The sequence below is a fragment of the Equus asinus genome, chromosome 6, assembly GCF_041296235.1.
Source record: "Equus asinus isolate D_3611 breed Donkey chromosome 6, EquAss-T2T_v2, whole genome shotgun sequence".
Classification (NCBI taxonomy): Eukaryota; Metazoa; Chordata; class Mammalia; order Perissodactyla; family Equidae; genus Equus; species Equus asinus.
In genome coordinates, this window is record NC_091795.1 from 41,520,802 (window position 1) to 41,537,470 (window position 16,669).

At 35.1% G+C, this 16,669-nt stretch overlaps 1 protein-coding gene across 5 annotated transcripts in view; it reads left to right on the top strand.

Moving 5' to 3' along the window:
* The window catches only part of EXOC6B (exocyst complex component 6B), a 578,067-nt gene that overhangs the window by 242,963 nt on the left and 318,435 nt on the right, over positions 1-16,669 (top strand). For all 5 annotated transcript variants that reach the window (XM_070511980.1, XM_014836646.3, XM_014836648.3 and 2 more), the window contains one exon: positions 5,772-5,840. In XM_070511980.1, the coding sequence (XP_070368081.1) occupies positions 5,772-5,840 (69 nt within the window). The remainder of the gene's footprint in view (positions 1-5,771; positions 5,841-16,669) is intronic.

Sequence of the window (16,669 nt, forward strand, 5' to 3'; positions counted from 1 at the left end):
TTTCTGTTTTCATGGGCAATGTTTACCAGCAGCGTAGCTAAATCTCTCCTAGTACATTTGCTGCTCTTCTTGAGTAGGGGGAAGCAAGCCATCTTTTCTTGTGCTGTATTCCCCTTTCCTAATGACAGGCTTACCCATAGTAAAGTAGATGGACTTATCAGGTTGTTACCTGCACATACTATTTTTTTCCTGCCTCCCTTCACTGGTGAGTCTTTTGAGATAGTTAATAGAAAGCTACTAACTCTCAACTCCTTTTTTGGGGAGAAGGAGGTATAATGAAAATATTAAATGGATGTATCCATTTAATGGATACAACTTGGATTATGGATTAAATGGATTAAATGGATTAAAACTTGAATGCCATCAGTTATTTTAAAGATTTTATTTTTTCCTTTTTCTCCCCAAAGCCCCCCGGTACATAGTTGTATATTCTTCATTGTGGGTCCTTCTAGTTGTGGCATGTGGGACGCTGCCTCAGCGTGGTTTGATGAGCAGTGCCATGTCCGCACCCAGGATTCGAACCAACGAAACACTGGGCTCCCTGCAACGGAGCGTGCAAACTTAACCACTCGGCCACGGGGCCAGCCCCACCATCAGTTATTTTAAAATAAAAATCTCCTTTTTTCTTTAATAAGTAAAATCTTTTTCCTCATTCTTTATGAGAGGAACTAACCCATTAACCTTTCCATTTCCTGAGACTTCCTTTGACCTGAACTAAGATGTATTAGAGAAGAAGAAAAACATGTCATAAAAGTGAGACCCTGATCTTTTGCAAGAGTTTGTTGGTTTTTTTGCAGGAAGGTTACCTCTGAGCTAACGTCTGCCTCCAATCCTCCTCTTTTTGCTGAGGAAGATTGGCCCTGAGCTACCAACTGTGCCCCATCTGTCTCTGTTTTATATGTGGGACGCCTGTCACAGCATGGCTTGATAAGTCGTGTGTATGTCTGCACCTGGGGTCTGAACCGGTGAACCACGGGCTGCTGAAGCAGAGCGCATGAACTTAACTGCTATGCCACTGTTCGGCCCCCAAGAATTTTTATAATCTGAAATGTTCATGTTTCTTTTCTTTCTGACTGTCTAATATTCCCATTTCTACTCTGAATCTTTACATCTTCCCCAATATATATTGTCTGCAGAGGCTCATAAGACTATTTTTTTCAGGGTGCCTTTCGTTAATCCTGTTTAGACATTTACTTTTCTTGCTTCATAACTTCCTCTGTCTCTAGACTATTTTCAGTCATCTATATAGTGGTATCACATGATAGTTTGTATGTTGGTAGGATGTAGTGCTATTTGACAGCAAATAATTAGGAAATATTGCTTTGATGGAAACTGTTAGTAAGAATCATATTGAAATGGACAAATTAGCTGTGTATATTGGTGTCTAGCGATACACGATTGCTAATGAGTATGTGAATGTGTAATTTTAGGTTGTAGTAGGTGCCTCCATGATATCTACCTCTGTAGTCCAGTCACCCCTAAATTCTTTTAGTGTCTTATTATTATCTGTTGTTTTAGTATCTTAATTTATATAATATTATAACATGCTCCGAAGCACAGATTTCTTAGTTAAAGAATCTAAAATTTTACCTACTACTTGCTCGTCTCTGAAAATAAAGAGGTTTGAGCTGATAAAAGGCACTAATGCTCTCCATTCTGAAACTATATAGGGAATTAGGCAGCTGCTGTCCTTGGTGATGAAATTATTTCATGTGAATTCATAAAGAAAACAACTAGTTAAAAAAGCAGGATAATCTTGAGTATACTGTTTGCGGCTACTGTTGGTATCTTCATAGATCTATTTGAACTAGAAAAATACAGACTCCAGTATCTTAATGTCTTGAGTTCCTGGCTGCCAGGCAAAGGAAATGTTTAACTATTTTAATCATGTTTCTGTATCTCAGAAAGAAAGCCCTTATGAGAGGAAATGACAACGTCCTCCTACCACAAAGTTATCTCTTATCAGTTATAGTCTCAGTCGATAATGATTTGTCAAACTTGGACATGTGTAAAATGCAAGGGCTGTGTTATTTACTTTGGAAAGGAAAAATTAGATGAAGCTGATAAAGACGGAGTCATGGCTTTTGTTAGAAGACAGAAACCATTACAGACAGTCATTGTTAGCTTAGGAAAGTGTCCTTGGACCCCTCCCTCTGCCCCAGCTGAAACCTAAACCTGCTTGAATCATTTGCAACTTGAGGGGAGGAGGGGGCAAAAGAGAGGAAGAAGAAGGAAGACAACTTTGACAGAGATTTAGCATTTTAAGTGGGAAGCAAAATGTGGACCTTAAAGCAGACCTATTTATGTGAGTCAGGAAAAACTGCCTTTTGTTCTTTTCTCCACCCCCATTTATTTAGAGTTTTGAAAGTTCATTTCTCATCCTTCCAAATGTGTAGCATTCCTTCACGTACGTTGTGTTGCTCTCCTCCTTTCGCCTTTCCCTAGATGTAAGTGATTCTTTTTCATTAGTGGAAGCAGAGAAAACATATCTAGCTCAAAGCAACATGAGTCAGTGCATGCTTTACGTGCCTTTCTCCTCACAGCACTCTTCTTGGTTCCTCACAGTGTGCCTCACAGAAGGGGGCATGGAGGAAAAAGGATTTCTCAATAGTAGACTCTTTTGGGGTGGAGGTAAAGTTTGTGAGTTGAAGCCCCATTTTGCTCCTTCTTTTCTTGACTAGGTTTCCTTGTACTGCTTTCAGAGCAGGCAGCCGTGTGCTTAGGAGGACTTAACTGGATTGTGCTTTTAGAGGCTAAGAAAAAGCAAAGCCAATACTTCCAGATCAGGGCACTTTAAACAGTTTGAAGCTGAGTATGATGATGTCAAGACAGCCTTACAGAGAATAGGTTTGCTTGTAAATATTTGGTGGAGATGACAGGAAAGGCCTTTATCTCCTCTCTAAATTTATCTATTTTTTCTTCTGCTTTTTCTCCCCCATGTCCCCCCAGTACATGGTTGTATATTTTAGTTGTGGCATGTGGGATGCCGCCTCAGCATGGCCTGACTAGCTGTGCCATGTCTCCGCCCAGGATCCGCACCAGCGAAACCTTGGGCTGCCAAAGCGGGGCACACGAACTTAACCGCTCAGCCACTCCTCCTTTTTATTTGGCCCAGATGAACCAATTTTCTTAGCCCATGTAAAGACCTATTTGTTAGATTATTTGTCACAGATTTCTAGGAAAGCTGTCCCCTAATGTAGATGCTCATTCTATGAGGATGGGGCTGCCATGTTAAGGGGCCAAGGCTCTATCTGAGAAATGGCTAGAAGCAGTTTTCTTTTGAATGAAGCTATGGCTCTGAGTCAAAGCAAAACAAAATAAATAAACTGCATGAAGAAGAACATGACAACAAAGTTGTGATAGAATTTTTTATTCAAAATTAGGTAAGAAAATTTCCCTAAACTTTTTGTAAATGTATATATAATAAATGACTTTATAATCACTAATTCTAAGTAAAAGAAAAGAGTTCCATTTCCTATGCAGGTCAAGTTTTGCTTTACATCTTTCTTGTCTTTTTTCCCTATGCATGTGTAATTTTTATGTAGTTTAAATACTGTTATAAATAGAATTTTATGAAATTTTTCTATTTTTCTTCTTTTGAGATTGTGTTTTGTTAGCCATAGATTTTGTTAGTAGACTCTTTTTCTGGAAAGATAAAGTAAATTTCTTTCAAATCTCTACTTTGCAATAAAAGGGGGAGACTGTAAAGATGCTTTAATGTTGTGGTCACTTCAAATAAGACTGCCTAAATATGATTACCTGCTGCCTCTTTTTGTGTTATTAAGATGAAAATGAGTGTCCATTTGTACTGTTAAAGTTACAATTTTTATGTGCTTTTTTTTGGGGGGATGAGGAAGATTGGCCCTGAGCTAACATCTGTTGCCAATCTTCTTTTTTTTTTCTTGAGGAAGACTGTTGCTGAGCTCACATTTGTGCCAATCCTCCTCTACTTTATATGGGATGCCACCACAAGGTGGCTTGAGGAGCTGTGCCAGGTCCACACTTCGGATCTGAACTGGTGAACCCTGGGCCACAAAAGCAGAGCACGTGAACCTAACCACTATGCACCTGGGCTGTCCCCTTTATGTGCTTTTTAATCTTTCTACTACATGGTACCCATCTGTCCATAAATGATTTTTCTCAGTAATTTTGCAGTGCTTGCTAACTTTTCTAAAGGCTTTTTTTTTTTTTTTTTAAAGTAAAGCTATGCTTGGGCCATCAGGTAGGATCTTGAGTACCTTACTATCAATTGTTGGATTCAGGTAAAATTTTGTTTTGAGTGCTTACAGGTATATAGCACTACAGAGTTCTTAAACATAGAGATTTGATCTCTGCCCTCATGGATGCAAAACAAATGAACAGACTAGTCAATAAATTTAAACCAATAAATATAGAGATGTAATGGTTTTGGAGGTGAAAGAAAATAGATGTTGGACTGTTGAATTGTGGAATGAGTAGATTTCATTAGCAAAAGCTTGTTGGTGAAGAAGCTATGCCCCAAAAGAAGAAACGAGGCTTACTTTATGAAGTAAGGGAAACTGACCTTGTAATCGTGAATCAGCCCAAGCTAATTTAGGTATGCCTGCTGCTTATGTTCTAATGAATCATGCAGTTACCTGTGTTACAGTAAAAACTTCATCTCGGACTTTTTTTTTTTAAAGATTTAATTATTTTCCTTTTACTCCCAAAGCCCCCCCGTACATAGTTGTGTATTTTTTAGTTGTGGGTCCTTCTAGTTGTGGCATGTAGGACGCCGCCTCAGCATGGCTTGATGAGTGGTACCATGTCTGTGCCCAGGATTTGAACTGGTGAAACCCTGGGCCACCGAAGCAGAGCCTGCGAACTTAACCACTTGGCTACAGGGCTGGCCCCATCATCTAGGTCTTTATTTTGATTATTTCTTTATGTAATTTTGTCTTTTGTTTTTTGCTTTATTTTGTTTTGTTCAATATTTACTTCCAGTTTCTCTTTTTGTTGTTAAATTCGCATATGTCAACTGATAATTTCCCTTTTCAGTTGAGAAAATGGAGGCCAAATTAAGTTGTGACTTAAGTCAGGTCACGTAACAAGTCAGTTTTAACACTGTGACTACACTCCGGTTCTTACCACATGTTTTTTGTTTTACTTTCTCTTTTGATGTCTAGGTTTAATTTGTATGCACTGTTCATATTATAATTTGCTGGTATTACTTCTAGATTTGGCTTTTCCATTCATTATCTTATTTTTTACATGATCTCCCTTTTTTCTTCCTAGCATATTTCTGTATTTTGATGGCATGCTGACTTAAATATTCATTCATTCTTATGCCCTTCAGGAATTGACTGGCAGGTCATTTAATTTATCCTATGTGGCAAGTTTTGTTTTTGACCACTGAAGTGACTTTTTTATGTGGACTATCATGTATCTAAGAAGACAAGGTCAAGTTATCAAAGTCACATTCCCACCTTCTTCTTTTCCCTTTTGGAGGCCTATGGCCCAAAATGTATTTTTAGAAGCAGGTGCAGGACCAGTGACACCTGTTACTCCTCTCTCCTATCCATCCTTCTGTTCTGTGTCCCAGCCTTGGTGTTATCTTCAAAGTTATTAATCCCTTGGCTAAAATATCAAAACTAGGTTTCTGGAAGTGTGGTTTCTTTGTTTGTTTTGTGTTTCTCTCTTAAAAGCTATAGCTGGCCTTTTTTTGTTGTTTTTACACTGGGGTAGTAAAAATGAATGCAGTTGCTCTTAATAGCTTTGTTTGAATAATATGTGACAATCTGGTTGTTTTGCAGGTACCTGGGGCCCAAGATTTGGTGGATTTCTCTCCTGTTTATCGATGTCTACACATATATTCTGTCCTGGTGAGTCTTTATCTGGCTCTGCCTAATAAAGATGTATATTAGATTTAAAACTCTACATTCTCATTTTTAATAGTTTTTTAAAAATTATTATTAAGAGTAAGGAAAGAGAAACTATTTCAATATTAATTATAAAAAATCCTTTTTAAATCTTTTATTTGTGTTTGCCATGCAATATGCTATAACTAGTAATGTTAATTTCAAACACATTATTGTATTATACCTCAAAATAGTCACATACACATTGATATCTGTTCTTAATTTAATAATGTAGTTATTTAAAGAAAAATATCGTATCTTTTACATATTAAAATAATATTTGTAAAAATTGTTTACTTTAGCTTCTTAATGACAGTTATTCCTTTTGTCATGTAAAATGTGGAAAGAGCAGCCTTTCTGGGGGGAAATTATTATTATAACTGTTAATGGTATTCTAAGAAATGAGCCTTTCTCCATCTTGCATATAGTACACCTATATGCAGACACACAGATACACACAAAGTCAATCAAGAAATTAAACTATGAAGCAAAGTATCATCAGAGACAAACTGATGAGGGTTGATATCTTGTAGAGCGAAGTTCAGTGAAGCTTCTATCAGGTTGTTTTTAATACGCTTCAGTGTGGTCTTGTTATCCGTTTTCTTTCTTCGTATATTTAACATAGTGTCATTTAGTTGTTCCTCCAGATGTTAGGGACACTGATCTGTGGACTTCATGGCCTGAAGTACTTTGTGGTGATGTCCATTAGTTTGAGAAAAGACCTGGTAGCTTCCTCACCTCACCTCTCCTTCCTCCTCCCACTTCTCCTTGCTCTCTAGTTCCTTCTTCCCCATTCCACTTCTTCTCTCCATCTATCATTCTTTGTTATATAAAGATGAAGCAGGTTATAGGTTGAGTTGTATCAAGGCATTTAAAATAAGTAGACAACTTTTTTTCAATCTCATGTAAGGGAATTAAATAAATCATATACATCTTAGTTTGTTATACACTATTATCATCATTTTATACAAGGCCCCCTCTTGTATCTTCTTTTATCATGTTTTTCCATTCATCTCCTATTCTCAAGCCCACTTCTCTCACATCTCCAAGTATACTAACTCTAATATGTTTAATGTGTGATCATGGTCGTGTTTGTGTCCTTGAAAAATATATAGTAATTTTGTTTATGTTTTTTATTCAACATTGTTTTTAATATCTATCCTTGTGATAGTCTGTATATCTAGCTCATTGCCTCCCACTTCATGATAATTAACTGATGGTTTGTAGTTTTCTGTGTTATAAGATCTGCTACTTTAATGATCAGCACTTAAATTGCCTCTAACATTCTGCTGTAACAAATAGTACCCCCTTATGGACTTGTAGGTAAGTTTTTATGATTTCTGTACCTAGAAGTGGAGTTGTTGAATCAGAAGATATATGTATAATACCTAATATTACTAATTTCTAATTTCTACTAACCTAATGTTGAATGAATTGGATATTGAATGATATCTTTTAATTTGCATTTCTCTGATTACTGGTAACGTTGGACTTCTCCTTGTAGACTTACTAATCGTTTAAGATTTTTCTTCTCTAAACTGTCTTTTTTAACTTTTGCTCAACTTTGTATTGGATTTCTTGTTTTGGTTTTTTCTCTTTGCTGGAAAGAGAAATTTCAGAAATTCCTTGTATATTGTAGATACTGACGGTTTAGGATATTGCAAATTTCTTTTTTCCAGTTTGCCACCATACTCTAAACTATGTCTAGGTTATTTATCATGAAATAGAAACCCTCGATTCTGATGAATTAAGTCCATCAATTTTAATCTTATAGCTTGTGTTTTTTCAGTCTTGTTTAAAAAAATCCCTCTCTATTCCAAGTTCATAGAGCATTCCCTTTATATTATCTTTAACATTTTATCATTCACGTGTTGATCTTGATCCATCTTGGGTTCACCATTGTATATAGTGTGAAGTAGGGATCCAATTTAATTTTTTCCTGTGTGATGAATTCAGTTTTACCAATCCCATCTGCTACATGATCTGTACATTGCTCAGGGATTCCTGGTAGTAGCCGTGGCATACACTAAATATTCACATTTACATGAATCTGTTTCTTGGCTCTATAGTTTGTTATATTTGGTGTTGTAATGTATCTGCATATGTGGTGAAAGAGGTTCCTTCTCGTTTCTCCTCTTTTAAATTGGCTTCACTATTCATAGACCTTTATTTTTCCATATATATTTTAGAATCAGTTTGAGTTCATAAAAAAAATCCTTCTAGAATTTTGAATGATTTGATTGAATTTATAGATAAATTTTGAGAAGAACTGACAACTTGGTAAAGCTAAGTCATCCCATTAATGGAAGAATAAGATCTACTTTTAAATGATTTAATTGAGCTTTTTTTTTTTTAGTGTAAAGAGTCTTAGGCATTCTTTGTTAGATTAATAGCAAAATGCTTATAGTTTTTGTTGCTATTTCTCTATTTTCTAATTAGTTGTTGCTGATATTGAGGAACACTATTGATTTTTGTAAGTTAACTTTACATCCGACAACCTTGCTCACCTCTTTCATTAGTTACTATAGTTTGTTATTTGGTTTATGATAGGTTTTCTGGGTAGCTGATCATAATGTCTGCAGGTAATTATTTTTGCTTCTTTTCTTCCTATCTATCTATCTCATTGTTCTTTTTTCTTGTCTTACTGTATTGACCAGGATCATCATTACTATATTTTTCAGTAAGATGATAGTGGGCATCCTTGTCTGATTTCTAATCTCAAAGAAAATGTATCTAAAATTTCTCCATTAACTGATGTTTGTAATAGATTTTTGGTAAATATTCTTTAGTTATTCCTAGGCTCCTGAGAATTTTTTATAAAAACATAAGTGTTGAATTTTATTGAATTTATTTTCCAAATAATATTGATATAATCCTTTGATTTTTACCCTTTAGTTCATGAACATGGTGAATTTCATTGATAGATTTCTCTGATATTAAACCATCCTTGCATTCTTTAGAGAAATCCAACCTGATGAGGATGTATTGCTGCTTTTTTTTTTTAACATACCGTGGAATTTAACTATTATTTATTTATTTTTAATCTTTTTTGTATTGATATGTATAGTCATAAGTAACACAGGCCTATAATTTTTTTTTGTATCATCCTTATGTGGTTTGTAAGTCAAATGTTATTTTAGCTTTATTAAAATTATCGAACATCCTTCCCTTTTCTCTGTTTTATGAGATGATTTGTATAAGATAGGGGTTACCTGTTTCTTGAAAATTGAGTTTAAATCACATATGCAGTAATATGCATTTTTCCTTTGTCACATGCTTGTTCCTTTCTCTCTTGTAATCTTTCTTACGTGCTCCATGATTTTGTTTAGTCTCTTCAATAGTATGTATGGTTTTGGGAGTTCACAGTTGTTGTATTTAATCCAAATGTCTGTAGAAAAAGAGCCATATTCACTTATATCAAGTTTCAAGGTAACTTATGGTAAGCCTCATAATTGCAAAATCAAGTGCATTTTTCCTCTCAAATAGTGTAATGTCTATGAAAATGCGTAGTTTGTTTAGTTTAATGTTATATCGTCAGTACCAACAACAGCACTTGGCATATAGTAGGTAATCAATAAATATTAGTTGAATGAATAAATAAATAAGTGGTAGCTAAAGGACGTAGTACATTTGTTTGAACATATGCTAACTCAGACCTTGTTATTCATTAAATTAGTCAGTAAACACATTGAATTTTTCTTCTTCATGAAATGGATTTGGAGAAGCAAGGATATATAAATAAGTAAAGGATTTAATGCTTTTAAAACATTAGAATCTACCAGGAGAGAAGTTACAATCTTTGAATGACTATGATATGACAGTACTATATCTCATCGCTATGTGTATGCTAGTTTTTGTAAGCTGTATTAAGATTTTATGATATAGAAAATGTAACAGTTTTTTTCAAGTGAGAATTCAAATAGAGATTCATAAGAATACTGAAGTAATTTATTTGCCCACTTACTAGCTGTGTGGTGTTAGGCAAGTCACCTAAACCTTAGCTCTCTCGTATATAAAGTGTGATGATAATTACTTTCTTAGTGCAGTTGTAGATATTGTATGAACTGCGCCTAGCTCAGTCCCTGGCACAGAATTGGCATTTAATAAATGGGAGTTAATATGGCAAGAGTGATGTATCTCTGATGCTGATTATTAGACACATTACTGGTATTTTAAAAAAACATATGACATAAGGTATAGACGTATAGATAGAGCTTCTAGTCTCTGCCATCAACATACAAAGTTTATCAATTATTTAAAATTTACACATTTGTATATTTAAATAAAAAAAACTGTGTAGTCCTAAACTGTGAGGACTAAACAGGAGGACCTTAAACTGCCCATTTACAAATAAATTCTACACATTGGTATTTTGTAATATTGAAATATTTGGTGTTCACAAATTTTCTGTAACAATTTATATGGCAGAAGCAGGCCTCTTCCCCCATTTGTAGTGTTCCCTAGCTTTGAAAAGGTACAACTAGTGGTAAGAACTCATCTCTATCTTTTCTGAAATATATGTTTATATTTTAGACACTGCTGTTACAGACCTAAAGAGACTTTAAACAAGAACTCAAATATCTCCTTTGCTAAAGGAAGGGCCAAAGCATGTATAACTTCTAAGGTTGACTCTTCATCGTTTCTGGGGGTTTAATTTGTCACTTCTCTGTATTTGTCTCCCCATTCTTAAATCACTAATTTGTATTACTATGTGGTGAATGATAGCTCTTCATAATATTAATGACAAAGATATTTAAAAATGGATTACTTAATATAAAGATTTATAACATAAATATTTGGTTATTTGCTAGTGTAGTTAATAGCAACATTAGGCTTTAAGGAAAGATTTGGGAATAGAGAAATGAGGAGAAAATAAACCTCTCTCCCATTCCTTTCCATTTCAGTACTTGTCTTTACTTCTTCACTCTTCATTCTCTCATCAACCTGGTATATTTATCTTCTGTTCATACCACTACCCTGAATCTGTGTCTTACTGGACCTTTCACCTGCTTTTGACTTTGTTGATAATTTACTCTGTGAGACTGTTAATCCTTTTGTCTTCGTTTACAATATGTTTTCCTTCTCCTCTACCAGCTTTTTTGAAAGTTGTTACTTGTTTTGATCTTTGTGGGCTCTGTTTCTTTGTTCCCTCAGTATTCCCAGGGTATTGCCCTTGTCCCACTTCTCTTCTTTCTCTCCTGCCTTTCTTGAATGATATAATCTATGTTCTTGGTTTGAAGTGCTTAATGATTCCAAACCTCGATCTCTACTTCTCAGCTTTCTTTTGAGCTTCAGACTTTTATATATAATAGTTTACTGAACCTAATAAACTTTGGGTATTCCACAAGCAGGACAAACTCTGTGTGTTTCAAAATGAGTTTATTATCTGCCCCCCCAACCCCCAGTCTACTTCTTCTGAATTTACGGGGGTCTCAGTTAATAACAGCATCACTTATCTAGTCACCAGGCAGAAACCTAAACTCTTCCTTTTTTTGCAATATCATATCCAGATCTCCAAATCTTACAAATGTTATCTCCCAAATATAGTTTTCTTCATTTCATCCTCCTCTGTCCTAAAATGATTGCCCTAGTTCAAATTCCCATCAGATTATTGAAAACAGTCTCCTAACTGTTCTCCCTACCTTCTATCACAAATTCCTAACTCGCTTCTCATTATAGTGATAGTAATCTATCTATCATACAAATCTGAAATGTGTGTTATCTGCTTAAAATTCTCTAATTGGTCATCTGGGAAGAAAATATAGAAGTATAGAAGGTTTTCCATGTCCTGTCTGTCATATTTACTGCTGCTTACCACCTTGCTTTAATGATACTGAAATGTTTCCAGTTCTTTGAATGCACCATACTATTTCATGCTTCTCATTCTTTCCTCATTACTAGTCATTTTGCCTGAATTGCTATTTCCATTTTTTTTTTTTTTTACTGATTCATATTTATTTCATACTCGTGTCCTCCAGCAAATTTTCCTGGCATTTCAGCTTGAGCTTGGTGGACTCCCTTCTTCTTTGTACTATTATAGGACCCAGTACATAATTTATATTAGTGCTTACTTATTATATCATTGTATTTTAATATGTATTCTTTTTCCTCAATAGACTATAAGCTTTTTTAGGGCAGGTACCATGTTTTATTCATCTTTTTTAGCCCCAGCTTTTAGCACTTAGTATTAGTAGTTTATAATACTCAGTAAATGTTTGTTTTTGATTTTGAAAGATAACTACCCTCCTTTTGACCTGTAAATGAATCCAGTATTTTAGTCTCAGGCAGTGTTATACAATATCAGAACAGGGACTTATATGAGGGAAAACAGTTCTGTTGGTGTCCAACGGAAGGATCATAACAGAAGTAACAAAAAGTTCTAATATTTTGTCATTTACAATAGTGTTTATCTGAACTTTTGGCCTGGAGGATAACAAGGCACACTTTGAATAAACATGGCAATATTTATTATTTTTAGTGAAACCGACCTTCCATTCACCCCCCTTTTATGGCTGTGCTGCTTATAAATTCCCAAAGGATTATTTGAAAAATCCTACTTATATCTGCCAACCTTATCAGTAGGGCAGGAGTTCACGTATTGTAACAGGAGGTCAGATTTCGGTCATGGTCTTATAGATGGGGCCAAGCACCTGTAAATTCTTCCTTTGGTGACTAAAGTGAAGTACAATATCAAACAGGCAGTGAGACTTTTCTAGGAAGTGCTGAACTTTGGCAGGAAGGGCAAACTTAGGCAGGAGGAGGGGAGGGAAGAAAGTGAACAAGGGTCAGATAGTGGTTAATTGAGACTTGGTCCTTGATATAGTACTGCAATGGAAGTGTGCAGGGCAAAGGTATGTGTGTTTTATAGAATTGTTTTAAACAACTTATGTTAGTTAAATCTTTATATACAGTTTAAGGTTGGGCAGGTAAGGGGCAGGATACAAAACATCATTTTAGAGTCATTAAAGTTAAATTTTTTAAGAAGGGAGAAAATAACATAAACTAAAAATTTTACTGGAAGGGAAATGATGAATAAAAATGATCTGAGATTCTTGTACATAGTGTAGTTGTAGTTAAAAAGATGGGTGGATTATTTGTCTAATGAAGGCAGAAACCAGTCTGTCGTGAAGATTTTTTGAAAACTCTATTAACCCAGTGATGTCTACCATGTGTATGGGCTCCATGCCTTGAACCCAGCTCAATTTGGACAAAGATTTGTAGGTACTTTAAACTCCACTATATAGTACAACAACTTTCTGACCCTTCCCCACATTTGCTGCTCACTCACTCTTCTGTCACTGAAAGGGTGTATACATGCCCCATAACAAGGAGCTTGGGTATCATTAAGAAGCCAGGGGGGAGGGCAAACCTGTAAATATAACCATACCCCTAGTTTGTGGGTCTGATTTATGATCTTCTTGTGGTATCTTGGTTTCCAGTGATCTACATCATCTCATTAACAATTTAAAAAAATTCCTAGATTAAAGAATGTTGACAAGTGTGCACCTTTGATTTATGTACTTTTCTGCATGTGTGTTATATTGTGATAAAGAGTCAAAATATAATGATGTACACCTGAAAGTTATAGACCAATGTTACCTCTATTAAAAAAAAAAGAATAAAAAGCTTTACTTTAAAAGATTTCTGACATTTTGGGTCCAGGGATATCAATTATATCAATATGTGGATTTTCTTTTAGTAAGCAGCAACCCCTAGGGATTACATGAATCATAAGTTTTATGTAACGCTCCTTTAATCACTAAAGGAGATTGTGAAACAACCTAAGATATAAGGGAATGCAGGGTGTCGTTGTGCAGTGAATTCATCATTACAAGGCTCCAGCAAGTGCATTATTTCTTTTCAACTTTCTCGGGCAAGGAGCTTTTGAGAATTTGATGAAAGCTGTGAACTCTTTCCCTAGAGAAAATGCACATATGTATATGCATGTGATATGTTGCTTAGAATTTCAGAGGCTTCCCCAACTGCGAATCTTATTTGTACATCTAGAAAGAGTCCTTCATCTAAAGGGAAGGACAGGCTGAGTCAGATTTCAGGTATCTCCTGACTACAGACCTATGCCCCAGAATAACTTACCCTAATTCCATTTGAGTATCTCCTTTTCTAAGCCTCCTAAGGACTCCCTGTCACATTGTCTTTTTCTTGGATTTGGAAGCCTTGCCCAAATCTAAATTTAAAAGCATATTTCAAAGTGACCTTATTTCTGTGTCATAAATCTTTATTCCCTGAGCAGCCATTATGCATGGCAAGCCTGTTTTTCTGTTAAGAATAAGTTAGCCTAAGTACCTAAAATAATAGTTTTGTCCGTTGAATTCTTCTACTTAGAAGGATTCAGAGCAGAGATTTAGAAATAATTATGAGAACTGTAGTTAGTAATTTATCTCCCTGAACATAAGTAATTGTGTTAAATTTCAGAGTATTTTACCTCTTACTTGCTTTTAATAATATCTCTTTTTAAGTACTTGGCTATAATTAGGAGAGGTGAATCAGCAGCAGAACTAGAATTTACCCACAGTCTCTTTCCAGTCCTTCCTGATCCTTGCTGGGGCCGGGGATGGGGTGGGGTTGGTGGGCAGGAGTCTTCCTGGAACATGTTCCTCTCTTTCTAATCTGAGGATTTCTACTGGCATGGTCTGCACTGGGAAAGTACAAAATCCACGGTCATGTAACTACAGATAGTAGTGAGGAACGGATTTGGAGGGTGGAAAAAGGAACAGATATAAGCAGTTATAAGTGACATGTTCTCTGAGGTGTTAGGGGACTTACTTAATGAAATTACTTAAAAGAACTTTGGTAGCAATTGGCTATTATATTAAAGCACTTGGGAAATAAATACTTGAAGAGTTTAAGACACTACTGGAGTTTTCAATTAAAGAAAAATGATTAGTTTTGCCATTCTCAGGGTTGGACTTTCAAGATCCTTTTGAAAAGTGATAGTTGAAGGCTTATTGTTTATTTGTATATTTATAATAATATTATCTTGGATTTTATATAACAGTTCAGCAGTCTCATAGTGCTTCACAAATTTGACGACATTAAATAAGTGACTTATTCATATGGTAAATGTGAGGAAAACACCTCACTTGGTAGAGGCTGGCCTCATGCCATGGAATAATTTTTTTTTGTTGGCACCAGAGGTAAGAGTTTAGGGTTCTTATTCCTGTAGTTTTATCAGAAAGCACTATTGCTGTTTAATAACCAAGTAAATTTGGCAGCAAGAATTGGAACATATACTTAAAACAAATCTGAAGGATTGGGTATATTTTTGATGGTCAGGTTTTTTTATTGTTATTGATTTTAAAAAATGAGACTTCCTTTAAAAAAAATAGCAAAACATTTCTGCTATGTCTTGATATTAAGACTGTTGATTGGCAAATTAAAAAAAGATATGCATACATCAACCTCACATAGTTTTTGTCAGTGACTCTCACAGACCATTGATCTGGCAGTGAATGCCAGTAAATAAATAGAGCTCTGATTGGTGTTTTAATTTTCATTAAAGTTGATGTACTTTACCATAGCCAAATTATTGTTAGAGCTATCCTGATTTTATTTTAAATGCTGAGACTATTGACTTGTATTTATTTTATATAACTGTAGTAAAAATCCATTATTTAAACTTTTTCAATTTGTTACAAGGACATTTGAATGAACATTTAAATATTTGTTTTGGGTATAAGCACAAGTAGGGTCATTTACTATTCCTGTGGTAGAAATTAAGACAAATGAGAAAGGCCAATATGCAAGATTCTAGGTGCATAGAGTTAGTGAATAAGTTCTTTCTTCTTATTTGACATTCCCACAGATAGTGTTACAGAGACAGGGAAACATCACTTTATTTTGCCAGTCACCTGAGATTGGAAATTGTGTTACAGAATTCCAGCATTGCCACAGGCATATAGCTTAATGATCTGGATCTCCTTAAGGCTGTTTCTGGAGCTGTATTTCTGGGAAACAACAGTCTCATCAGTTGAATTGTTTAACAAAAAGAAAAGGAGGGGCCCCTGTTTCAGATGTCATAGAAACTCTGTGTCCTGTACTGCTGTTTTGGGTTTTTTACAGTTCGCATTAGTATATTCAAGAATATTCTGAGAAGATCTGCAAAAAATAAACATGTTAAATTTTATTTAAGCCAGCATTTCCTGATACACTGAAATATGATCAGGACACTTTCTGCTCTCAAAAAGTTTATAATTTAACGGATCTGGAGAAAAGCTGTTTTGTAAGAAACTCTGAAGAGGCCTGGTTTTTTAAAAAATCCATCATGTTTATTTGAAATATATACATTTTCTTTGGGAAATAAAAAAACAACATTGAACTTTTCATGGAAAATCCTTCCTGAGAACAGTCATTTGAAATGAGTAGCTACCATTTTCAAGTGTTTTGGGATGGCATTGATGTTAGAAAGGAATTCTGATATCTATATCCTTGAAATTTATTTTTTAAAAACTTAAAGTGACTAATAGTTTGGGCACTGGTATTTAGACACTATTCCTCTTGATCCTTTTTGTAATGGTTTTATTTTCATTTCAAATGGACTTTATTTTCTCTCTCAGACATATTCATCTGCTTTCCTCCATTATCTAAGACAAGTGCGGGTTGCACTGTTGAGGAACCAGCTTCTACTATTAGAGCCGGAAGCTTTCTGGTTTGTTTCCCTAGTGATCTTCAGTACTTCTGAGCAGTAAGAACGTATTTTAAGTATTTTCTTTAGAGATATTTCTTTAATGTGGAAAGTTTTGCCCTGAAATTTTTGGTGATTCCTAGTTCATCTC